We start from the raw sequence: 25248 nt of genomic DNA on the forward strand, positions 1-25248 counted from the left end.
CACTGGTCTCACAGGGACTGCTTTGGTGAAAGCTATGAAAGACGATGAAAGACAACAATAATTGCATGTATTTCACTACTTTGTGATGATGATGATATTAAGTCATTCGCGGCTGACACGTTGGGGTGAAATGACACACACTCCTATAGATATTTGCATAAGTGTCAAACATTTTGACCTGAGGTGTTTTTACTACAGCCCTGTTCATCCAACTTCGTGACCTAGTTTAACTACACGTTTGGCCAACCGTAGCCAATAAACCATACCGACCGTCTTGTAGGTCGCACCGTACGGTCACATGAAGATCACACCGGTGTTGGTCATCTGTTCTCTGATTGGTCAGGGAAAATGTTTGTCAGGTCAAAGTTCCAAATTCTTGTGAGCCCAATTGGTTGCACATTCGTTCATTTGGGACAATAAGCCAAAATGAAAATTACATCAAGGACCATCCTAGCTGTGATGTTTCTCTCATGCTGCCTACAGTCAACCTACGCACAGTCACCGGCACTGACGGAATTTATGAGCTACTTTATAGGACTGGAGAAGAACAAACCGATCGACTGGCAAACCACTCTGTACTTCCTCTTTACTGGTCAACTCGACCCGAAATGTTACAACCAAGCCTATACTGTGCACAATGACACTATACTGGCCAAGTCGTACGCTGGAATTAGTAAGTGCAACTTTGATTTTGGTCCAGTCTATATGTTGTATGACACAAGGATGTCCAAAGGACGGCGTGAGTCATAACAACATTACTTCTGGTTTTACAGGTCGCTCCCAGCAAACGCACACTGTTTGTGTTGAACTTTGGTCACTGTTGGTTATACAATGGTTACTCCCGTGTCAACATATGACATAAACACAGGTTTTCTTGCGGAAATCAATTGTGGTCATAATGTAATTTGTTAATTTGTAAATTACGAATTCTGCAGTTGGTTAATGGCTAAACTTCAAATTACATTCAATGAATCTGAGCTGCTCCTATACGCAAGTCAGACAGGCATGCACAAATGAGATGTAGTTGGGAAAACATGCATTTCACTTCCCATAGATTTCAGAGCACGATTAGTTAGTAAGTTGCAACTAAATTTATTTCGAATTCAAATAGCGAAGTGCTGTACGACCACGTTTATCAATTGAGGGCAGATGGTGCATACGCCATGATTGCAGTATCATTGACTATAAAAGCGAAATTGCACCACGAATGACAGTGCGTATCCCATTTGCCCCATTAGTGGTGGACAGTACAGGAAAACTGACCCCATCAGGGCTGTTCCAAGGCAACTGGCAGGAACTAGGCGACTACAGGGAATGTACAGTAGATGCTAAAAATGCCTGGGACAGGCCTGAAGACATTGAACCCATGTACTGCCTGGTGCTGTGGGGAGGGATACCAGCGGTAAGGACGGTAACATGTAGTTGTAACGTAGGGAAGACTATTCAGGATAACTGCCAAGCTATTAAAATGTACATGTGGGATAGAAGTTTATGTCAATATGACAAGCGTTACGGGGCAGCTGACAAGGACACTATTCTTGAAATGAAACGTTTACGTTTTCAATGCGGTGCTTAACGTTAGCGTCTGAATTATGTTCGTGACCTTGTACGTACAATTCAACCTTTATTTTTTCCCCCAGGAGCTTTCAGCCTACACCCCGTACTACACACAGGGCGTTTGTGTTCCCAAATCCTGCAGTGACCGTGCGGTAGGAAATCTAACATGGACAGGTAGGCCTTTTGGGGTGTTTTTTTTTTATGTCAAGGCATAATATGAGTATATGAGTACGTTCCTTCGTTCGTTTGTTTGTTTCGTGATTGCATGTGTGTGTGTGTGTGCTAGGCCTAATTGAAGTCATTGCATTATCAAAACCATAAAATGATGGACTGACCAGAAAGGCTTATTATGATTCATGTCTACCGCGAATAAGTTTTTTTTCGGCAGTTCATGCAGATATTCTATCCAACTAAGATTACCACTCAGAGGATTGGTCAAGCATTAAGTTGTAAGCGGGCTAACGCCGGCCCTAATAGTCTGGCACCCAGGGTAATACAAAACTACAAAGGGTATCAATCATGATGTTATTCGTTTTTCCCATTCACGAAGGTTTTCTCGGGGTGAAGCCGATGCCATCCTGGGTCCCAATCGCAGTGTTCTGTCAGAGAGAGGAGACGTACGCCACCTACTCACCTGAGGCAATTGTTGCACTGTACGTTAGCTTCACACTTACCACAGATACATACATATACATGAAGAACATCTTTAATATCGTCATCACTTTTCACGTTATGTGCCCCTGATTAAGATCTATGTATACTATACAATTGCATATATCATTAAAACCTGATTATGACATTGATTACTTGATCATGCCATACTTCTTAGGCCCGTTTTTTAACAAGACCAGAGATTGAAATTTTGGTGACGACTCAGGGGCGGAGCCTACATTGCATCATTGAGCTTGGTTTAAAAATATGTTGTGACGTAACGTCTCAAACTGTAATTTTACCCTGTATGTACACAAAAATGATGGTGCACGTACAGAACGTCCAGTGATAATGGTTTTACAGAGTTGATTGTACTTTGTGTTACAGGATGATTATCTCTATAATTCTTGGTGTTCTCGCGGTCAGCACGCTTTATGAGCTCATCATCACCATGCGCTTCTCACAAGAGGAAAGGAAATACTTAACTACCTGTAAGTGGTTAGATATACAGCTTTGTGATTTTCTCTGAAGATACCTTTCAACTTTTAGGCGTACATAGTCATAGTGAATATTTTAGATAAATATAGAAAATACAGATATGCAGCCAAGGATATCTTCAAACTTCAAATGTAAAAGTTTAACGGGAAATGTAATAATACGTACACACCGTTAAGAGATCTGATATATTTGATCTGTTTTGTTTCTAAGTTATATCTTTGACAGCAGACATTAGACTCGTGAAACCATTGACGAACCGTAAATTACATTTCATGTGTGTCGTCGTCGTTGTTTTTTATCCTTGGATCATTGAAAAATTTTTGTGCCATCTGAAAGCAAGAGTTGGCCGGCTCTGTCTGTCCTGTTCGGTGTACTCCAACACGAAGAAGGTGTTCAACACGTACCAGCACCCCGGGCAACTTCCGGCGCTTCACGGCATTCGGGTCATCAGTACCCTGTGGATCATCTATGGACACACAGACTTCTTCACACTCTCCAACATCGAAATATGTCAGTGTATCTGAATGATAGTTGATTTGGTTGATTCATATGACCCATTTAAGTTAGAAAAGAATTAACAGAAACTAGTTTGTCGGAGACAACTTATGTTTCCTTCTACTAAGCTCATTAGAGATACATTTTTTTTTTCAAAACATTACTTGAAATGATGGGTTGTGAAAGGGAATGTTCCTCTCTACAGCTAACAAGGAGGAAAAGGCGCAAGCTAGCGACGAGTGGTGGTACTTCATCAAAGGAAACATGGACATGGCAGTCGATACATTTCTTCTACTCAGGTACTGTACGAAACAACGTCTTCTATCACAGAAACAAAACACTGTTTTCTCTTAGAATGCAGTATCGTCACAATCGTACGGCAAACTTATGTAATACCTAAAGCAAACCATAATTTTTCATGACCATTTGACTCATGCATTCAATCCCGAGGTATCGATTTTTCTTTTGTTTCAACTTAAATCGTATATGGCAGTTCTCCAAAAGATGCTAGCTTTCTGTTTGGATTGTATTGCAAAACACCTTCTATCTCAGTGGAGAAGAATTCACCCTGCATCTACCCCTCAAGGGATTCATGTATTATTTGAAGAATTATCATGTTTTTTCTTTATCTTCCAGTGGTTTGTTGGTGACGTACCTCTTCATGAAGCAGATGAAGAAGACGGGTGGACAGTTTACATGGAGAGACTATGGTCTACACGTCTTACACCGTTATTTCAGGTAGGACAGTTTACATGGAGAGACTATGGTCTACACGTCTTACACCGTTATTTCAGGTAGGACAGTTTACATGGAGAGACTACTATACTGTCTACACGTCTTACACTGAGGTAGGACAGTTTACATGGAGAGACTATGGTCTACATGTCTTACACCGTTATTTCAGGTAGGGAAGTTTACATGGAAAGGCTATGATGTACACGTCTTACACCGTTATTTCACGTATAAACTTTTGCATTTTGGTGGTGTTTTAACGCAAGCTCTTTGGCAAAATATTCATAGTGGGAGGCTGTGTAGTGTATCTAATATTGGTCTACAAAAATATGGAATGTCTGGTTTCTCGTGGAACTAATGAATTTTTTCTAACAAATTAACCTGAAAGGACATCATTAAAAATATTCATAAATGTATTCTATTCCCAGGCTGACACCAGTATACGCCTTCCTGATCATGATCTTCACCTGCCTGACGGTGTACATGGGGTCGGGACCGTGGTGGGCTCTCCATGACAACTGGACCATGCCGAGTGTACGCGCCTGCCAGACGTACTGGTGGGCAAACCTGCTCTACATCAACAACTATGTCGGACAAGGGGTAAAGCTATATCCATTTGAAATATGTATCGAATTGGATAAATAGTCCTTACTTTCTTTCATTAAGGATTTTTCGTCTCCTTAATTCTATTAGCCTCCTTCGCAGACTTCTAGCGAGGCTGGCTTTTAAGCCAGTCGCTCGAAGTCTGTAAATGAGGCTAAATCTATCGATATCATATATCCCACATACACACGCGTCCAGACACTTATTTAAATGCCAGATTAGTATTAGCACACACACATACATGTAACGTTATATGTACCAGATACTTGGTGACATGCACGATAAGCAGTCCTGCATTTACATGTATTTCTTAATTCAACAAGAAATCAACGGATATTATTAGCCATCCAGGTGATAAGGTACACGATACAAAAATTACTGAAGAAACTGAATCAGACACTGACAAAAGAATGCCATCTGAAATGTTTGGTCGTGTACAGACGTACCCATTAGCTTAAGTAATTTTTTCGTGTTGCAAATCAAAGCATATTTGTAAATCTTATACAGTTTTATCCTTTGTTGAAATAGTGTTTCGGCCACGGCTGGTACCTTGCTGTGGACATGCAGCTCTACGTGAGTCTTGCAGGGGTTCTCGTGATACTATACAAGTAAGTCAAGTAATGTCTGTGAAATAATTAATAAAGAAGAGCATCTTAAGAAGTTGCACAACTATCACATTTAGTCCTAACTTCTCATATGCATTCATAGTCGACGAAAACAAGAAAATAGTTGAACAAACAATTTGCTACAACCCTTGCCCATAACATATGAGAAAAGAATTTCTTTTATCTTTGTCCAAAGCAAAGTTGTTGTTACATTGTATTTTTCTTCTTGCTCTCAAAATACTGATAACGTAAAGCGCCATCGTCATCAAGTCTTTCTGTTGCCCTTCAGGTATCCAAAAGTAGGAGCTGTAATCACCTGTAGTCTTATCGGGTCCGGCCTGTTCCTGAGCGGAATCCTGTATCATTTCGTAGTCAAGTACGTATTAAGTGAAAAATGAAAACATTTCAGAATACAAATATGTTCCAGACTTTGCGCTGTTCGTATGATTTGCTATTTGTAATGATTTGTTCGCGTATAAAAACTTCTTGTTCATTTTCTTTGCATTCCTCCAAGAGCCACATTCGTAAACTATTTTTCTTCAATAATCAATGGAACAAAACGTTTGCCCATCACTAATCTTTTTCTAGTTGTGAATAATCGACATTTCTTCAAACACTGCAATCCCATGATTTAGGCCAGCGTCACATTTCCAAACCGGGGCCCGGCCGGGCTGTTTGTGGAAACAAAAAATAGACATGTATACGTCAAAATGTACACAAACAATTCCCACGACTATTCTCTTTACGTCTTTTGTAATTTGATATCCTTTACATAATGCTTTTTGCTTTTCGTTCTCGAAAGCTGCCCGGCCGGGACCCGGTTTGGAACTGTGACGTAAGCCTTAGGCTTAGGTCACATTTCCTACCAGGGGCCCGGCCGGGATGTTTTAAGAAACGAAAAATTAAAATGTTTACCTAGAAATATACACATATCATGCCTATGTACCTTATTTTGACATTTTGTGTATTTTGATGTCTTTTATGTCATTCTTTTCGCTCCCCAAAACTGCCCGGCCGGGCCCCTTTGTGGAAATGTGACTTTAGCATTAAAAGGACACGGACTACTTGCTACAGCTTATCGAAATGTAGAACTTCAAAGAGCTATCAAAGTCGCGCATTATTTTACTTAACTGTAGTGAGGGTGGCGGGGACTATGTTGGCACCACGTACCAATGGACGATTACCAGGATGGCGCCGTACTTCATTGGGATGCTGCTCGGGTACTGGCTTTTCAGGACCAACAGGAAAGTTCCCGATACCTCTAACACAAGGGTAGGTCCATACAGAGAACTTGTATTAGATACGTACTAGATAGGATATCCTATACAGAGCTGCTTTGTCTTCTATTGCTTTAAACCCATTTAACAGTTAACCATTCAACTTTGTTTATATCAACATGCCGGTAAGGCCTAGGTCCCAATTCCAAACTTTTTCAAGCTTTTGGGAACAAAAAAAAATATGAAAAGCAACAAAACACACAGAACTTGAAACAATAGTAAGGGGCATAATTTGTGTATATTCCTTGGTAAACAGTTTCATTTTTCGTTTCCGGAAACATCCCAGCCGTGCGCCGTTTCGGAAATGGGACCTAAGCCTAAATAAGATATGATCTCTACATCATCATCACCTCTTTTATCTCCGTGCAAAACAAGCTCATTGTCCATGTTGACAAGTGCCAAGTCATTGGACCTTACTTAGATTATTCATTTCTATGCTGTAACTTTGGGAAATCACATTTACCTACAATAACATATATATGCTTTCCCACTTGACCGTTGAGAATTAGTAGGAAATTTTGAACGCTTTATGTTGCAGAGGTTGATGTTGCTAGGTTGGATTGTTGGCACTGCCTGTGCTCTGGTGGCCTTGGTCACCCCATTCCGGACTCCTGAAGCTAACCTCCTTAGTCAACCCGCCTGGAGAACTTTTGACAGAAGTTTGTTCTCTGTTGGAGTCGCTTGGGTTGTGTACGCCTGCTGCGTGGGATACGGAGGTAAGACACAAGAAAGTTCTAATACAGATCTTCTTTAAATATTTAGATTCTCAGTACAACTGCTCATAACAAGCTGGTTTGCAAATCTATAATAATTGTAACCAAAACAAAACGCTAGGGGGGCAAACTTCTGCCCCAAGAGCTATCTTACCACTAAAATCACTCCCGAAGTATAGCCAGAACACGAGATATCAAAACCAGAATTTCTGATGATGTACCGTAGAAAGCCGCTAGGGGCTATCAAACTTGACCTTCGTTTTCCCGCACCCTACTCCGCTACCAAATATCATACAGGTCTATCTCAAGTTATGTTGGCAACTAACACAAATAAACAGGACCGAAAACATAATCTTCTTGGCGATGGTAAAGATTTGAAATATTAAGTCACATAGCGTTCATCATGGCATTGGTTTCCATACAGGTATCATCTCGGAGTTCCTGTCGTGGAGCGGCTGGTTACCGTTAAGTCGCCTGACCTACACGGCGTACCTCGTCCATCCCATGATCATGCAGGTCTACTACATGTCTTACAAGGGGGCGCTGTTGTACTCAGGGATCAACTGGGTAAGACACTGATGATGATTGTCAATAACAGGCAGCTAGATATTGGACTGAGCCGATGGATGGTACAAATTCAAAGGAAGAAACAAACATGGCTTTTTTGGCTTAAAGTAAATAACCTATGCAATGTTAACGTTGTTTCAAACAATTCTGAGGCTAACGTCACATTTCCATACCGGAGCCACCCCGGACTGTTCGTGGAAACGAATAAATTAGAAATGTGTACATAAGAGGTATACACAACTAATGGCCACAACTCTTCTCTTTACGTCTTGTGTAGTATGGTACTTTTTTTTCGTTCCCGAAAGCTGCCCGGCCGGGCCCGGTTTGGGAATGTGACGAAGGCCTAAGCTAGTGAGAGCAGAATGCGTGCATGTTGACGACATTGAAGATCCTAAGCCGTTGGCAATGAGAGCACGTGCTCTCTGGGTATGGAGGTAATTCGGTCATGATGTCTCGTTGGATTTCACATTTCCTCAGTGGTTCCTGTTCGTGAGTTTCTCCTTCCTGGCGTTTGTGTGTGGTTTTGCTGCCTCCATGATGGCGGAGGTTCCCTTCCTGGAGCTGGAGAAGATCCTCCTTCCCAATCGCAGGGGCAGAGAGGCTAAACCTGAGGCAGCGTCTGAGAGTGGTCACGAAAGCGTAGCCGATAAAACAGCAGGTACTCACATTCATCTATATCTATATCACATCTATATCATCAGATGCGCAATTTAACACATTATACAATGTAGGCCATTATATAGTATGTCTGAACTTACCATCATATCAATTTTACATTTACTGTTGTTTTAATGATACCTAATGATAGGCTACGCTTCTATGTAACGATATGTTCTTCATTAATGTTTTCTTAGCAACAGTAAACTAGCGCTAATCTCCAAGCAGATCTTGCTAGGCATAAGATAGTATCGTAAGCTGGGGAAGGAGTTTTGCCGGCAGAGGAGTAAATTGGCCTTTGCGAAATGTATTCAAGTTCGCGAGGATTTAATTTCGCGGTAGCGGGAAAAATAACTTTTCGCGGTGGTTTTAAGTTCGCGGTAGCACCATGTTCTGTGATCATTTACTGCCATGGAAAATGTTCGCGGTGGTTTTAAGTTCGCGGTGAAGCGGCCACCGCGAAAACCGCGAACATTAAACCATCGCGAAAGTTTCTGCATTTACAGTACCGTCTTGTTCCACGCAAGATCTGCTTGGAGATTAATCTAGCGCAGCAAGTCGTGTTTGATACTCTCTCATTTTTGTTTAAGTCTGCTGTCTAGATAAAGGCATTGCCAGGATGTATTTTTACAGGTTGAAAAGCACAAAATCGGTACTTTTGTTTGAAGGCCTTTCAAGTTTTTAGAGACGCCACAGTGACAGGGCCTTCTTTAGAGTATAGGAATAGGTTTGAAAAAATGTTGCAGATTCTCACCTGCAATCCTTCTGCAATTCATTTTTGGCTACACCTCCAGGAAGTGGCCCAGACAGATGAGAACTTCGCAGCTTCGGGTAGCGGGAAAATGGCTATTTTGAACACTGCCATGCATATGGCTGTGTATCTGTGTTTTAGTCATACATGCAATTCACAACAGACGGTTGATTTTCTTTACAGACGACAGTAACCCAAATCTACCGCTGCTCCGCCATGGTGGGTATGGCACGACCGGCACAACCGAGACCGCGGGGAACGGCGATGCTGTCTGCGTTACTGACAATGGAAATGATAGAACTAAATCCGTCAACATGGAGAACCGCAGTAGAAAATTCCTGAACCAAGCGATGTAACTTGTATCACTTGATCTACTCAGTCAGCCTGAAAAGTGGTGCAATAGACAAAGTTGAATTCAAGTTCAACATATCGCTGTTGATTGTGTGAGGATCTATTAAATATCTTAGGTATCTGAGAATAAGATCAACATGGCATATAATGTCTTAATTAAGTTGGTCAACACTATAGTAATCTATACAAAGTACAATTAAAAACTTTTAACAACTCATAAATCACTGCTGAAGAGATACTGTGAAAGACAGATACGCAGCAAAAGTATATATGATTGTATTCAGAATGTATTTTGAACATTTGTATACAATGAAGCGCGTTAGATATTAAAAACACTTTCTGTTCTGCAATAATATCGTATGTGTTTGTGTCCGAGTAGCTATGTAACACCATGTCGCTTGAATCCCAGTGAGACTGAGAGATTTAGTATTCCTCAAGCAGATGTTGGGACGCAAAATCGCGTCATGTTTTCCTAGCTTCCCGTTTTTTGTTTAAAACTGTCTCGGGGCAACCTAAAAATGGAAACGATTTTGCGTCCCAACATCTGCTTGTAGATTAAGTTACGCGCCAGCAACCTGGTAAAAACGTCGGGGTTTCGGTGTCAGGTTTCATGTCAGAAAGGTGTCACGTGAGGGTCAGGGGTGGCGAGGTCTTCCTCAGGCAGGCGCAGGGTAACTTCGAGTTCCGGGTCCGGTCGTAGATCAACTAGAATCAATCTTACGACAGTACTTACATCGTATCGGTCTGGTTGTGAATGAACCCTGGATCTCACAGACATGAAAGCAAGCGTGGTGACTGTTCTATATCTAGCGCTCTTGTGTCTCGTCTGCTGCTCACAAACCGTGTCAGCACAAGGGCCAGCCTTCTTCGAGTTCCTGGGTTACATCTCTGGACTGGAGCGGAACAAGGGGGTCGACTGGAACTCTACTCTCTACCTACTGTACACTGGTCAAGTCACCCCGACGTGCTTCACAGATGCCTACAGAGTATACAATGATACTATACTGGTCAAGTCGTACGCAAGCAATAGTAAGTAGTCAGACTGCACCACCATGTTTTGGTTCATGGTTGGGGGTGAACGTCCTGCAGGTCGCCTGTGCTCACGCTTGGCCCACTTTACCCGTGCGACCTCCTGTTCTTTTCGCATAATTTACTTCACCCCAAGGAAATGAAGTGTTTTTTTAGGCTTCTGTCAGTCTGTCTCTGTCTGTAATGTATATCCTTAATTGTCTGCCTGACTGTCTAGTCTCTTAGTCTCTCTCTCTCTCTCTCTCTCTCTCTCTCTCTCTCTCTCTCTCTCTCTCTCTCTCTCTCTCACTCACAGGTAATGTGAAATACACATAATACTAACGTGCACAGTTGATGCCATGATTAAGATTACACTAAGTGGCTTTTTTTTTAATCAATTGGTATTTTAACATGATATTCTTTCATACAATACCAGTCTTGTTACACTACTGTACAGTGCTGGACAGTACAGGGAAGATGACTCCATCAGGCATGTTCCAGGGAAACTGGGTTGCTATGGGCGACTATGAGGAGTGCACAGTTAACGCCAACACTGCACCAGACAAGCCTGGAAACTTTCAAACTATGTACTGTTCTGTAGCATGGGGTGGAATACCAGAGGTGAGCTGTTATTTATCTTTTTTAAACCTCTTTCTTATTTCTTGAACCCTTTTTTTTTGTGTGTGAAAATTTCAGAGTTTCAATAGAAATTGGAGGTTGATGACGCTACTGAATAGAATATGATATTCCAGGGCCAAAAGAGTTTTGCAGAAAGGGCAAAAAAAGCAAGCAACAAAATGTGAAAGTGTAATTTTACTTGCAAATGATACTATTAAACATGTACCTGTACATTCTTGTGTCTGTGTTTTGTTTGTTTGTACAGTTACTTGCTCCTGAAAACCAGTTCTATGCACAAGGTGTGTGTGTCCCCAACACCTGTACCGACAAGGATGTAGGACTTCTCACAGGCACAGGTAAATATGTTATGGACTTTCTGCAGGATAAGTGAAGTGATAGAAGAAGAACGTAAAGAGGACATTTAGATGCCCAGTGGTTTTGTAAATTAGAATGTAAGTTGCCTTCCCAGGAAAAAATGAAAAATGGTAAGAGGCAGATGATTCAGATGATCACAATGATGAAATTTCAGTGTGAGGTACATTGTAAAACAAAATGAGTCTGTCATGCTAGGACTTTCTCTCTGGAGAATTGTTATCAATTTTTTTTTATAATACACTTTGAGTACTACCTGGGTATCATACTACAGTTTCTCTCCCATGAAGGTCTCCTTGGTGTGAAGCCTATGCCATCCTGGTACCCTATTGGCCTGACCTGTCAGAGAGAGGAAACTTACGCAAACTTCTCAGGGGCTGCCATTGCTGCTATGTGAGTATGGCAAAAATGTCAAGTTACACTTGCACTGCAGACATTTTCTGAAACCTGCTAAATAAAATAGAAGATTTTAATGACAAATTTCAACAAAGCACTGTTGATGACATTTCACTGAATGCTGGCATTTAGTATTGAAGCATAGTTTTGCTATAACGTTAGTTTGTTATGTGCTGTTTGATATTCTAGGTATTGAGTTTTGATCAGATTAATCATAGAATGTACCTGTCTGACAAACTTCTGTCAAAATTTCAATGCAAAACAACAACCAACAGTCAACATTGGCAAGATTGGAGATACATGTACTACTAGGTGTTTTAATGTCAATGGAAGTAACATAATTCTGTCAATCTGTTACAGAGTCATCATCTGCATCATCCTCATCATCATGACTGTCTCTAGTTTTTATGACTTCGTCATCACTTTGTACTTTCCAGAGACAAGGAAGTTAACCCGTAAGAATACTGTCTTCACATGGAATTTGCAATTGTTTTGATATACAAAATCTGCAACAATACTGTAGACACTATATATTGCAACTCTAGCTCTCAACTGGTTTCAGAGAAATCGTTGTGAATTATACACAAAAAAACTAGAAAGGCCGACATTTGCTTGAGAGCAAATACAGCATATTTCAGCCATCTCCCTCCTCATGTAACAATAGACTGTTCCAAAATCACTCATGTGCAAAAATGGAACACTTCTGCTTAAAATGACTTCTAACTACTAATCACACTTATGAGCAAAAATGAATCTTACAAAAACCCCTTCAAGAATGGACTAAAAAAAATAGACGACTCCAAAAACACTTCCGCTAAGAAATGGAATTTGGAATCATCAGCCGTCCAAAACCATATTTGAAAAAAAATCCCCCCTCTGTGCAAGAATCGACTCTTCCTGTTATACCCCTATGTAAAGTGGAGCGATCCAAAAATATTTCAGCTAAACTAGTCAGCGAAGTCCACAAAATGAATTTTAAAAAATACCCCCTTCGTTGAAGAATGGAATCTCCCAGCTCACCCTGTTTGAAATTGCACAATAGACAAGTCCAGAAATACTCACAGTACATGGCCTTTTGTATAAGTATAAGAACCCAGTCCAAAACTGAATTTAAAAAAAGTCCCCCTTGCATGAATGGGCTCTTCCAGATAACACAAGGCTTGCTGATTGGCTGCCGAATCCTCCTCATGTACAGTCTTCAGGTGGGGGTAAACTTCCATTTAACAAATGGAATTCGGAATCATCACCCATGTCCAAAACTGATTTTTTTTAAATCCCCCCCTATGTGCAAAAATGGACTGTCCCAGTAGTAGTCTTATGTCAAGTGGATCAGTGCGAAAACACTTCCGCTAAAAAAAACATTGGCATTATCACCAAAGTCTAAAAGTAAATGTTAAAATACACCCCCTGTCCAACAATGGACTCTTCCAGCAAAATAAGCTCGCTCATTGGCTGGCCATTAATTGGATTTACCTTGTCCACCAACCACCTGGATGTCTATGGACTAGGTAGGTAGGTAGATAATTGGATCTACCTGGCACACCTGTGGCCCTGACACACCAGAATGACCTAAACTCTCCCACAAAAACCTCCTTAAGGAGCCATTTTGAAGTGATTTATACCACATATTATACATGGACCCTTTGAATAAGTATCTAGAGCACCTCTGTGCCAAATTTCAGGTCATTTGGATGTAATACCATGGTACAGGGGGCCAAAATATACAGTTTTGGTCCAAAAGTTGCAATAAAACCTCAATAAAATCATTTAAGGAGCAGATATGAAAAAAATGAAAAAGAAGCATTTGGGTATTGATTTGATTTTTGATTTTATTTATTTTGCACAATCATTAAAAAAGTTAACATAAAACAAATTAAAGGATGAAGGTACATGCAGGGGGGAAGAAAAAAGCCTCGTGGCTTGTACAAAGTCTTCCTCCAAAGTAACAAGATTGAATAGACGTGTAAAAATTATACATTAGACAATAATGTAACCAAAAGAATTAACAAAATGGAAATAAATCATAATAGTTCAATAATTGATTTTGGTTTTTTTGGTATTGGCCCACTCTACCCTTGTGCCAAATTTCAAGTCATTTGGTCCAGAAACGGCGGAGATGAATCGCTTTGAAAATTCGACAGGAGAAAGAAAGAAACATTACGAATACAATATATTTCACCATACCTATGGTATGGCTGAAATATAATTATCTAAACTGTTTTACCCAAGTGGGTATTTTTACAACATGTAGGATGATTCCAACTTACATCTTAACAATTCTTTTCCTTCAGCAACACATATTTTCCTGTCCTTCTCGGTGCTCACCAATGCGAGGAAGGTGTTCAGTCTAAAGACAACACCAGGACAACTTCCTGCGCTTCACGGCATAAGGGTCATCAGTACCCTCTGGATCATCTTTGGGCACACCAACTTCTTTACCATTGGCAACATCGAAATATGTGAGTATCTTGTCCAATTACAAATAGATATCCAGGTGCATGCAATGATCTATTGACAATTTATCGAATGTGAGAGGGCAGGCTGCCCATAATGAGAAGGATACATAAGGTATTGTCAGGTGAATGGAGGGGGTCAGACGAGAGTAATTCTTCTAGGTTTAAATGGGATATGGATTGCAACATATGGGTCCTTTCAATATTGTATAGCTCACAATGTAACAGGTAGTGCTCAGTAGTCTCGTTTGAAGTCATGTTTGCTATGCATACTAGTATGGTAGGTATGGAGTTTGATCACCGGCTGAGTCATACCAAAGACTTAAAAAGTGGTACATGTTGCTTTTTATGCTCAGCACTCACCACTGAAAGAGTATTGATAGTAAAACATGCACTACTACCAGTGGATGGACCCCTATTGTAAAGTTGTGTGGCCCATGGGCTATAGAATTATGATGGGCACTACCTTATCTATAATTAGGCATCATGTATGGTACGGGTTGGGAGGACTTAAACTTATCCAAATAACAGCTGATTTAATCTTTTTATAGATCATTGAAATTAAAAAAAGAATATAAGTGAGAAACATTGATATGACATTTGGACCACTCCTGACGTTAATGGAAAAATAAAATCTTGTATATAATAATGAGATAATGATTAATTCTTTCAGCTAACAAGGTAGAGTTGGCTGGTGCAAATAAGGAGTGGTGGTACTTCATACAAAACAACATGGACATGGCAGTGGACACTTTCCTCTTGCTCAGGTATTGCTAGATAACATGACAGTCAATGATTTTCATGTAAGATGTACTTATTACTACTGTTGCACAATGTTAGATTAAGTGTCTTTAGTCAGTTAAGTTTAATCAGTAAAACTGTAAAGATTGTGAGTTTTAAAAAAGACCTTTTTTATCTGTTCTCCAACATTATTTTTAGATGCTCATTTTCTTCTATGCATGGATGGATCTGAATGAGACAAAATGCATCCCACCATTAAAATTTCCAGATGAAGATGTGACATTATTTTCCTGTTGTATCCTCAGTGGTTTGCTGGTTACGTACCTGTTCATGAAGCAACTGACCCAGACTGGGGGTGTGTTCACATGGAGGGACTATGGTCTGCACCTGTTACACCGGTACTGCAGGTAATACACTGTCTCCTGTTGACCTAGACTTTGTCCTTAAAAATAGATTATCTTACAACAAATTTGATATCGTATAGTGAGTGAGTATTAGGAACAAGAAGATTTACAACAAGTCTGTGGCTTCTCCTGTTGCCTGACATTGTGTGGAGCACAGTGTAAATCAATTTTGAAATAGAAAATTAAGTACTAGGCATTAGTACATTAGCCAGGCACTGCCACAATGTTTTAATTTCTATTTCACCTAACAGAACCCCTTCATAGATAACCCATTTTCTTGTCATTTTCAGGTTGACACCAGTGTATGCCTTCCTCATCATGATCTACACCTGTCTGTTGGTGTACATGGGAGATGGACCATACTGGGCCACGCCTAGCAACTGGGTCATGCCCGGTATCCATGGCTGCCAGCATCACTGGTGGACAAACCTGCTCTACATCAACAACTACTTTGTGGACTCAGGAGTAGAGGTACCTGGTATAGATCTTCATTATCAGTTATTCAGAAGTATAAGACAGGTGCTCACTGCATATTGGTGCCCCTTTGTGTTTCAATGGATTGTAGCTCCAGTGTACACAACTATTTGGCAATGTGTGTTTTATTTGCAAGGCTTTACTCTTCTGATTTTTTTCTTATTTGAACTGTGCACATTAAAGTGGATATTTGAGAAGGTCAGGACATATTTAAATGTCAAAACACTTGAGCTACCAGTATATGATTTATTGAATTGTGATTTATCAAATATCAAATGCAAATAGGGACACCAGCATGGCGGAGGAAACAGTCACAGATGACAATGTCACCTCAAAATGCTCTCCAGTCAGTTACTGTATTATACCAAACACTCTCATGGTAGCATTGTTAACCTACAGCCAGTGTATTGCTGAAATACCTTATGTTCCAATTCATGATAACAGACATGTCTTCTTCCCCTTGTGCAGTGTTTTGGCTGGGGCTGGTATCTTGGTGTCGATATGCAGCTGTATGTGATGATACCAGGAGTCCTCCTGCTCCTGTACAAGTGAGTTTTCTACATATTGACAGTATTGCCTGCAACCCAAGTAATGTCTGTTACCAGTACTGATCGTACCCCACTTAATGGTACTAGTAACCATACCCCCTGTAGTATCCATACTCCCAGTACTGTCTGTACCCGCAGTAGAGTGCGTACCCCAGTAGTGTCCGCACCCCCAGTAGTGTCCTTATATATATATACAGAAAGAGAGAGAGAGAGAAATCTATGACAAAGTGTGTTTTTCCCTATGCTCTAGGAAGCCCAAGATTGGAGCTGTACTTACCTGTGCTCTCATTGTTGTCAGCTGGGTGCTGCATGGGGTTTTGTACCACTTCCTTGTGCAGTAAGTTCAATAAAGATACTGAAACGACCGTTGTATCTGTTTTTTCAAGAAATTTCACTGTAAAGATTTAATACAGATGCAGGCTGAAGCAAAATCTTTTTTCTGTAATTTCTAAATACAATTATGATCTAACAGTTTTTAGTAAACTACTGTTTCTATGTTCAAGAGATACAGTCCATGATTTCAGGATAATTCAATTGAGGAACAAAAGAGGAGCAAAACAATAATTGATTGAGAAAATGTTTGAATTCCCATTATCATTTGTTAGTATGATGCAGATAACATCTAAATTAGGCTGTCTATATAATTTGTGCTGTCTATATAATTCGTGCTGTGTTGTGTCGTGTGTTTTGATAAAGCCTTAGAACTTTTGAATTCTCTTTTGAATTTTCTGATTCCAGTTCCACTCTAGACTACATTGGCACAACATATAAGTATACTGTAACCAGAATGGCACCCTACCTGCTGGGGGTGCTGCTGGGATATGTGCTCTTCAGATACAACAGGACCATCCCCAACATTCCACACAGAAAGGTAGCAATTGACTACATGCTATATTCATATCCTCCATGGTACAGAAACAGATGTACAATTTATGAACTAATTGTAATATTGTAGTTCAAAGTATTTCTGTTTACTGAGCATCTTTTTACCTAGAAATGAAATTAAGCTGATGGCTTATTACATTATCAAAAGATATGTACATATGTATGTACATTATCAAAAGATATCAAATGATAGCCACATTCAAATGTGCCCAATTATCTTTAGTAATGTCAGTCAGTCAGTCAGTCAGTCAGTCAGTCAGTCAAAGGGTGAGTGAGCAGGTCAGAGTGAATGAACTTCAAAGTTAAAAAGATGACAGACATTTTGATTAGTTCATTGTTGACAGAAAAACAACATTATGTCTGTTTTTGCCCTCACACAGAAGCTGGTGTTGCTGGGCTGGGTTGTGGGGACAGTCAGTAGCCTTGCAGGTGTGGTCACTCCCACTGCAGTTTTCCAGAACACAGACCCACCATACTACATACAGAACAACCCTACCTGGAGGGCCATGGAGAGGAGTCTGTTTGCCTCTGGTGTTGCCTGGGTCATTTATGCCTCCTCTGTGGGATATGGAGGTAACACTAGTTCACCTTTATCCGTGGGTCAACCTATATCTGTGTAAAAAAGAAAGGTATTTAGGAATATTATGTCGATGGAAGGTGGTTTCAAATTGTACTATTTTCAGAAACCACCGTCCGTCGACTTGATATCCCTAAATACCCTGTTTATTTTAAAACAATGGACAAAGTTTACCCTGCGGATAAAGGTGAACTAATGTTAAGTTATTGTCATAATTATCATCGCAAAATCTTTTTTGCCAGAACCATTCGGGCTTTATCTTAGAAATTGAAAAATTTGCTACATTGTTAAAAAATGCATATTATGTTTGACCATTTGTAAGAATTTTCTATGTATGATACTTCTATACAATGTATTTAATACAATCTCATGAATGACCTTTGTTCCTATAGGTATCATCTCAGAGTTCCTGTCGTGGAGCGGTTGGCTGCCGTTAAGTCGCCTGACCTACACGGCGTACCTCGTCCATCCCATGATCATGCAGGTCTATTACATGTCTTACAAGGGGGCGCTGCTGTACTCAGGGATCAACTGGGTAAGACACTGATGATGATCATCAATAACAGGCAGCTAGGTATTAGACTGGTCTGATCCATGGTACAAATTCAAACAAACAAACAGGGTATCTTACAGTAATAACCTGCGCAAAAATGGATAATTTGCTCTGCAACAGATTCTGTATCAGTAATGTTAAATAGTTAGTTGATACATGTAGGGTATTGAGTACTAAATAGTTACAAACCAACAACCACTTAGAAGTTTGAGGTTAAAAACACTTTGACTGCACAAGGCATAAAATATAGAATGATTTGTAATTATAAATTAAACATATCCAGTTAAAATGATTATAATGATATATGTGATTTGAGGCACAGAATTGAAGAAGCAAGTTACCGCTTTGAATAGTGCTACTGATCTATAAGTGTCTACTTACGTGTGCATATATGAACTAAAGAAAACATCATTCTGTATTTTTTCAGCTGTTTTTGTTTATCTCTTTTGCCTTCTTGGCGTTTGTGTGTGGTTTTGCTGCCTCCATGATGGCGGAGGTTCCCTTCCTGGAGCTGGAGAAGATCCTCCTGCCCAATCGCAGGGGCAGAGAGGCTAAACCTGAACCTGAGAGGGGGGATGTGGAGGGACAACAGTACCAGTCTCTTGTACAGGGTAGGTGTACATGTACATGCAAACCATAGGAAGTCCTTCCATTGCTGCATGGAAATCTCCTACAGCTCAAAAACTGGAGGTGTTTTATATCTGATAAAGAAGAGAATCATTTTTTTTTAATAGGTGTAATGTTATACTGTCTAACTTGGATTACATTTGTTCACTGCCATAGTGTATGATTGTATGAATTGCGTGTGTAATTCAACACACAAAGCTTTGTATTTTTCATTCATTGCAGAGCATTAAGTTGCTTAGATCACATTAAAGAGGCATTTTCAAAGCACACAAGAAATGCCTTTATACTTACTTAGTGTATCCTAAGGAATATGATTTTGATTCTAAAACTTTCTCTCTCTAGAAGCTGTTGCAGACCCACAGATACCAAACTACAGTTCTGTGTCAACCTAACAAGAACAAGAGACCTTGAGAAGCTTAGGTGTATTAACTATGCCACAAACGTTGGCAATGGAGCTGATAATGTGCCAGGTCATCAGTAGAGAATTAGTATTTTTATCTCTATATTGGACTTTTTATACTATGTGTACATGGGACTTACTCTTTTTGGAATAAATTAAAAATGAGATTTCCATTTGTTACTTGGATGCCACTAGTCATGATATGTTTGATACATTATTGGAGCTGATAATTGAATGAAGACCTTAAGTTTATTGTACATTTTTGCCCAACTGAGATAAGTACAGGTCACAACAAGACAGAACATATATATATGTATATACATAAAGGTATCACGGATCTAGTCTAACACAGAAGTTCGGCTTCTTCTCGCTTCTTGGTAATGGTGAAAATGTAGGACTGTATGGGTTTAGCTATCATGGTCGGTTTGTTAAAACGCATAAGGAATATACAGGACATCAGTTGACAATAAGTCATCAGAGATTTTTATAATTTTATGTTATTGGTTGTCTCTATGGCAGACTTTGTATGTACAAAATAGAGCTTAGAATTTTCATGACGAGTGATGACATTTCTGTATTTATTCTGTATTTGGAGTCTATCGGGACGTGTGTCAAGTTTCGTCCTCTATAGTTCATGCTTTTTCCCAAACTAGTGGTCAACAAACAGAAGATGATGACTGTAGCCAGGGAGTCCATTTTGCGTGGCGACACGACAGCTTGCTGTTTAACTTCCTGTGGGAACAAACTGTTAGACATGTGAAACACATGTACAAGAGGCAAGGCTAGCAGAAACAGTCTCCTGGCTCCCAGGATTTGAACCAGCGCCGAACCTGGGCCGCCAGCTCTCAAATCCGATGCCCCTAACCACTACGCCAAAAGTTCGGACCATTTGGCATGGTCAGTTTGGCGGCGCAGGAACCCCACTTTTACACATGTACAGCAAAAGTAATTGGAAAAATGTCATCGATTGCAAGACAAAAAAGTCAATGAGGTGTAGCCCAAAATGAATTCCATATATCAAATGCTACGGGTATTTTTTTTAATTCGATATATATAGTAGTATACGTGCCAAATGCCTCCACCCCTTGGGTCGTCACCATAATGCTTCTTACACTAGAAAGCCTGGGATAGTCCTTTCAAGGACAACCAACTTTTAAGTTGGTATTGAACACCACGAAATTGCGCTATGGACTGCGCATGCATTAGTCAGGTACACAAACAACTGTAAATTGAAAAACAATGATGCACATGTTGAAGCTAAACTAAGAGATGAATACAAGCTGTGGCGTACTTGTTTAGATTGGAAATATCAGATACTTTGAATGAAATAGAAGTTAACAAAGTGGGACAGCCTAAAGAGCCTTTGCAGTTTCAAGTGTTAACAATAACTACATTTGCTAATCACGTGGAGAAGGTTTGCTACCACGGTTTTACCTATATACTAGGAAAATATCTAAACGCCCGGCCTTATGTATTGTTCAAAGTCATACTTTTCCTTCAACACTCATGTACCGTAAGGCTTTGAACGACGACGTATGCTGCATGAACTGAACTAAATAATGGAGAAGGAAGCGTTGACCGGTGATCGTACAAAGTAAAGTAATGTGAAAATTTACCTGACGTTGGGAGGCCCAAAGGCAGAGAAATCGTTCCTCTGAGCTCTTCAGTCTCTTAGAGGGAGCCAGTAAGAAGCCGACTCTTAGTCATTGCTGTTTGATGCAGAACTGCAATATAGGCCTTAATTCATTATTCAAAAAGACTCATCTGCCGTCTGGTACTATAAATAATCCTTCTTGCACGTTTGTGTAAAGTACGTCCCTCTTTTGAGGGCAGACATGCATCTGGTTCAGATATGTATGTATATATATATATAAATGGATATATATGTATGTATATATGTATATATATATATATATATGTGTGTGTGTGTGTGTTTGTATGTGTGTGTGTGTGTGTGTGTCTTACATATTGTTACTCTAAGACTTCAATCGCAGCTTTATTGACAACAAAGACAAACATGTCACAAAAATCCAAACCCCTTTACGATCCTTTCTCGACTTCACCATTCATGAAAAGCCAGAAATTTGACAATTTGGCGGTCGTTTAAGCCACTTTTTGGAGGCGGCATGGAGCGGTACTGCAGAATGGGCTCTGATGGGGTATGAAGTTCCGACATATAAAATTTGAATAAATGCAAAACATTAGAGTGGAAGAGAGTGAATCATTTCCCAAATAGGCCCAGGCATCTTTTCCAAACATCTAGAGTATCCTTTAAGACATTAGTTGCCATAGAAAGATGGATATTTGGGCACCACGTAAGGAGCCCAAGTGAGCACCTTGTCCGCCCATCAGATATTATAGATCATTATACGTAATGAGTAGGTTATGGTAGACATGTTGACATTATGAGTTTTCCAATAACAACTTTTGCCTTTTACTCAGCTGTTCATTTGCTTATATGGGTTACGGTACTGTCATACAAGCCCGATCATCACCAAGAAAACATTACGTTCTTTGACCTATCATCTGCTTGGAGAGACGATTTCCTATGACTTTTACGTGCTTTCATGATGCAAAAAATATGAACACCAGACCAACAAGCCTCAGGTTGAAGCGGCTAAGTCAGGGTGAAATCAAATATATTGTAGGTAACGAGTAGGTTAATGATACACATAGACATAATCAGTTTGGAATTTTGAAACACTGTAAAACAAAACAACGGCATACGATGAAAAAATGAACAATGATTGCGGATTATTTCTTTTATCATGTCATCAAATGTTCTTCTTGTTCAATCATTTTTGCAGTGCTAGTCGTCACCATTAGCAAGATGAAAGAAATTAGGCACCTTCTTTGTCTCGTTCTAGTTTTATTTTGCCTGCGCTGACACTGATTTTGACTTCCAGCATACGCTATCCACATTCGATTCGGAGTTACTTGAATGTACATGTAGATTTTTCGCCCAGTCCTCTTAGTGAAAATCGTTTCAGGGAATTACAATCTCGAACATGTTGAAGTCTATAAACGAGATTTTGGACGTCGTTCCGCCATGATGGTTTTCACGATGTCGGCAACTTCTTTGGCACAACCGTGTGACCACGTGACCCCGGCCTCTCCATGCCCGTAGTTATGAACGACCTGAAAAACAAGACGTAACCGGTATGACTGTCTTTTTTTTCATTTACTCTCTTTGTCATCGTAAATTTTAATGGTTTTGACTTTGTACTGTATCCCTCCATTCTAAGAGGAGTTTTGAAATGATTTTGGTCCCCACTACGTAGAAGAATGCATCCTTCTAGAGTTGTATACGTAGACTAAGTAGTACTGTACGGTACAGTACTCTGTACGTATCTCTGGATTTCATAGATGATCGGATGGTAAGTCATAAAAGGATAAAAACTTCTATTTTCTATCGATGACATACCATACCATGAGTAACGCTGGTTCACCTTTATCCGAGGGTTGACGTTGTAAGAAAAAAAGTATTTAGGGATATGAAGTTGACGGACGGTGGTTTCAAATCGGAACATTTTGAAACTTTTGCACATTTGAAACCACTGTCCGCAGAGTAAATACTCCTAAATGTGCTGTTTTTAAAGACAAGGGATAAAGGTCACCCCACGGATAAAGGTGAACTAGAGTTACAGAGATCTAGAGTAGCAATGATTCAATGAAAATATCCTCACATACGTTGTCGATATGCGAAGATTTTTTTAAGGTTCATAGCTTGATTCAGAAATATACAGATCATTAATTTAAGATGACGTGTGTGTACAGAAGTAATTTAAGCCACAAGTGAGTGACGTCAGTACCTCCAGCGGCCGCCCTGTTGAAGTTCCCGCCAGTGTCTCTCTCTCCAGCCGGATTCCTCCGTCCCGCATGGGGCGGAAACCCGTCCACTCCTCTACTACCTCCGCACCCTGCAGAAAATATAGGCATGTTAATGTTTATACATATATATGTATGGATTCATTTATTTCTCTATTGGATAGTATTTGAAACTGTACAAAATAAAGACTAGGTCAACTAGAGTTCGGCGACCTCATACCTCCATGAAAATTTCGAGCTTTCGTAAATTCCATGCAATTGACTAACACATTAACATAATTTATGCACGCTGTTGTTAATCATTGAATAACGTACACATGTCACAATTATAAAATTCCCATTATTAATCATAAAGTGGTTTTGCGATTTTTGCATAAATTATGCAAATATGTTCCTCATTACCATATTTGGTATCTGCTCATATTCCACCTATCATAATTAACATGTGTTACATGTATTGAGGTCCAGTCATTGAAAACAATGGAACTATACAATTTCCTCATTAATTATGCAAATAAAGTCCTCATTTGCATAACAGTATATCATTATGAACATCTTTGTATAAGCTACCTGCATGCCTAAAATGCAGGCAATCCGTCGTTCCTTTCTGCAGTTATCCTCTTTGGAGTGTCTTGTCAAAAACACCCCTGCAGTTCCACAATTAAATGTTAGGGGGCTAAAACTTGCCCCACTTGTTTATGGCACTAAAAGCTATCTACCACTTAAATGTCAAGACCATAGAATGTCTGGAACAAGAGATACATTGAAAATACTGCTATGATAGAATATTCTCATTAATTATGCAAATGTACTCCTATTTTGCATAATTAGTATTTCTTCTTGTAAAACATTGTCTAAGGTACCTACATACCAAAAATGATGAAAATCCATTGTTCCCTTCTTGAGTTATCCTCTTCAGAAGTTTTTGACAAAAATGCCCCTGCTATCCCAAAACTAGACGCTAGGGGTCCCAAACTTATGTCATTTCTTCCTGTGCACAAGAGCTATCTAATACTCAAAAATCGTGACCATAGCATGTTCAGAACACCGAGATAGCAAAACCGGAAGTTGCGCTGCAGTACCAAGGGGAGCCGCCAGGGGACCCAAAATCTAATCATTTCCAGCTTCCATCACACACTACCAACACACCAAGTATGAAACCAATCCACCCAGCCCTTCATGAGTTATGCTGACCACAAATATGCGGACACACAGACAGACACACACACAGACACACACACAGACACACCAAAAACTATACCTCCATTTTTTCATGGAGGTAAATATGAAGTGTGGCTTTAACACACGAGGATAATGCAACAAGTGCGTTAAAAGTACGGTCACCGGGACACTGTGGATTTTGACAAGGTGAAGATACTGGATTCCGAACAGGATTACTTTCTCAGGGGAGTAAAAGTGGCCATTTACATCAGAGCCCACCAACCTTTCCTCAACCGAGACGGGGGCCGATACCGACATCCAAGCACCTTTGACCTTTTACTGACGTCACACTTCCGGTTTGGATGTGTGACAGGCTTGGGTCATTTCAACTTGATAAGGATCAGAGGACTGATCAAAAGCTTGTTGGTAAGCGCTTTATTTTGTGTACGAAATTTCAATGTAAAGTTTAAGATTGCAACATTAGACACGTTGGAATGTTTGAAAATTACCCAAGTATTTTTGTTAAGTTATTTCCACAGAAGAACACGATGTACCTTCATTTGAGAGTTCAAAGCCAAGATTCCCTTCCAGATGGTGTCCGTGTCACGTGGGTCGTTCGTTTTCCGGATATTCCCCGTCTGTCTTGTCCCACCGATAACTACGTCGTGTAAACTGCAGAAGAAATATTGTTACAATCATTTACACAATTCAACACAAGAGGTAGAAAATACGAACAGATTTCTTTG

The 25248-nt window shown here is 39.9% G+C and overlaps 4 protein-coding genes across 10 annotated transcripts in view; 3 read left to right on the forward strand and 1 right to left on the reverse strand.

Moving 5' to 3' along the window:
- The first annotated feature begins 381 nt into the window (after nt 1–381).
- LOC118423050 lies at nt 382–2600 on the forward strand. The gene is made up of 4 exons (XM_035830952.1): nt 382–673; nt 1239–1402; nt 1641–1731; nt 2596–2600. The coding sequence occupies exons 1-4, from the start codon at nt 427–429 to the stop codon at nt 2598–2600; spliced, it is 507 nt and encodes a 168-aa protein (XP_035686845.1). The 5' UTR covers nt 382–426.
- A 1-nt stretch (nt 2601) lies between these two features.
- On the forward strand, nt 2602–19820 carry LOC118423424 (nose resistant to fluoxetine protein 6-like). Of its 3 annotated transcripts, none has more exons than XM_035831571.1 (12): nt 2602–2699; nt 3043–3216; nt 3407–3500; nt 3838–3939; nt 4362–4533; nt 5065–5144; nt 5431–5517; nt 6278–6413; nt 6957–7134; nt 18326–18468; nt 18914–19097; nt 19456–19820. In XM_035831571.1, exons 1-12 carry the CDS (start codon nt 2660–2662, stop codon nt 19503–19505), a joined length of 1440 nt encoding a protein of 479 aa, XP_035687464.1. In that variant the 5' UTR covers nt 2602–2659; the 3' UTR covers nt 19506–19820. The 3 variants fall into 3 exon arrangements, with proteins under 3 accessions (XP_035687464.1, XP_035687463.1, XP_035687462.1); XM_035831570.1 differs by lacking the exon at nt 18326–18468 and adding an exon at nt 7556–7698 and having other exon boundaries at nt 19456–19611; XM_035831569.1 differs by lacking the exons at nt 18326–18468; nt 18914–19097; nt 19456–19820 and adding exons at nt 7556–7698; nt 8176–8356; nt 9290–9593.
- Nucleotides 10062–17454, forward strand: LOC118423423 (nose resistant to fluoxetine protein 6-like). The gene is made up of 12 exons (XM_035831568.1): nt 10062–10486; nt 10923–11086; nt 11349–11439; nt 11746–11848; nt 12212–12306; nt 14143–14310; nt 14978–15071; nt 15351–15452; nt 15740–15920; nt 16392–16471; nt 16722–16808; nt 17210–17454. The coding sequence occupies exons 1-12, from the start codon at nt 10234–10236 to the stop codon at nt 17424–17426; spliced, it is 1635 nt and encodes a 544-aa protein (XP_035687461.1). The 5' UTR covers nt 10062–10233; the 3' UTR covers nt 17427–17454.
- Nucleotides 19821–22135: 2315 nt separating the features above from the next.
- The window catches only part of LOC118423357 (D-amino-acid oxidase-like), an 11530-nt gene continuing 8417 nt past the window's right edge, over nt 22136–25248 (reverse strand). For all 5 annotated transcript variants that reach the window (XM_035831469.1, XM_035831466.1, XM_035831468.1 and 2 more), the window contains 3 exons: nt 25057–25174; nt 23326–23433; nt 22136–22651 (listed from right to left, as the gene is read on the reverse strand). In XM_035831469.1, coding sequence (XP_035687362.1) covers nt 22532–22651; nt 23326–23433; nt 25057–25174 — 346 coding nt within the window. In that variant the 3' untranslated portion in view covers nt 22136–22531. The remainder of the gene's footprint in view (nt 22652–23325; nt 23434–25056; nt 25175–25248) is intronic.

The sequence above is a fragment of the Branchiostoma floridae genome, chromosome 9 (assembly GCF_000003815.2).
Source record: "Branchiostoma floridae strain S238N-H82 chromosome 9, Bfl_VNyyK, whole genome shotgun sequence".
NCBI classification, from domain to species: Eukaryota; Metazoa; Chordata; class Leptocardii; order Amphioxiformes; family Branchiostomatidae; genus Branchiostoma; species Branchiostoma floridae.

What these genes read in the sequence shown, in the direction of transcription:
- LOC118423050 (XM_035830952.1), top strand. Translation starts at nt 427, where the DNA reads ATGAAAATTACATCAAGGACCATCCTAGCTGTGATGTTTCTCTCATGC. An exon ending in CAAGTCGTACGCTGGAATTA is followed by an intron (nt 674 to 1,238) that starts GTAAGTGCAACT and finishes TTGCCCCATTAG; the next exon opens with TGGTGGACAGTACAGGAAAA. An exon ending in TGTGGGGAGGGATACCAGCG is followed by an intron (nt 1,403 to 1,640) that starts GTAAGGACGGTA and finishes TTTTTCCCCCAG; the next exon opens with GAGCTTTCAGCCTACACCCC.
- LOC118423423 (XM_035831568.1), top strand. Translation starts at nt 10,234, where the DNA reads ATGAAAGCAAGCGTGGTGACTGTTCTATATCTAGCGCTCTTGTGTCTC. An exon ending in AGGACTTCTCACAGGCACAG is followed by an intron (nt 11,440 to 11,745) that starts GTAAATATGTTA and finishes TCTCCCATGAAG; the next exon opens with GTCTCCTTGGTGTGAAGCCT. An exon ending in GTCCTCCTGCTCCTGTACAA is followed by an intron (nt 16,472 to 16,721) that starts GTGAGTTTTCTA and finishes CCTATGCTCTAG; the next exon opens with GAAGCCCAAGATTGGAGCTG.
- LOC118423424 (XM_035831569.1), top strand. Translation starts at nt 2,660, where the DNA reads ATGCGCTTCTCACAAGAGGAAAGGAAATACTTAACTACCT. An exon ending in GTCTTACACCGTTATTTCAG is followed by an intron (nt 3,940 to 4,361) that starts GTAGGACAGTTT and finishes TTCTATTCCCAG; the next exon opens with GCTGACACCAGTATACGCCT. An exon ending in CTGCTGCGTGGGATACGGAG is followed by an intron (nt 7,135 to 7,555) that starts GTAAGACACAAG and finishes GTTTCCATACAG; the next exon opens with GTATCATCTCGGAGTTCCTG.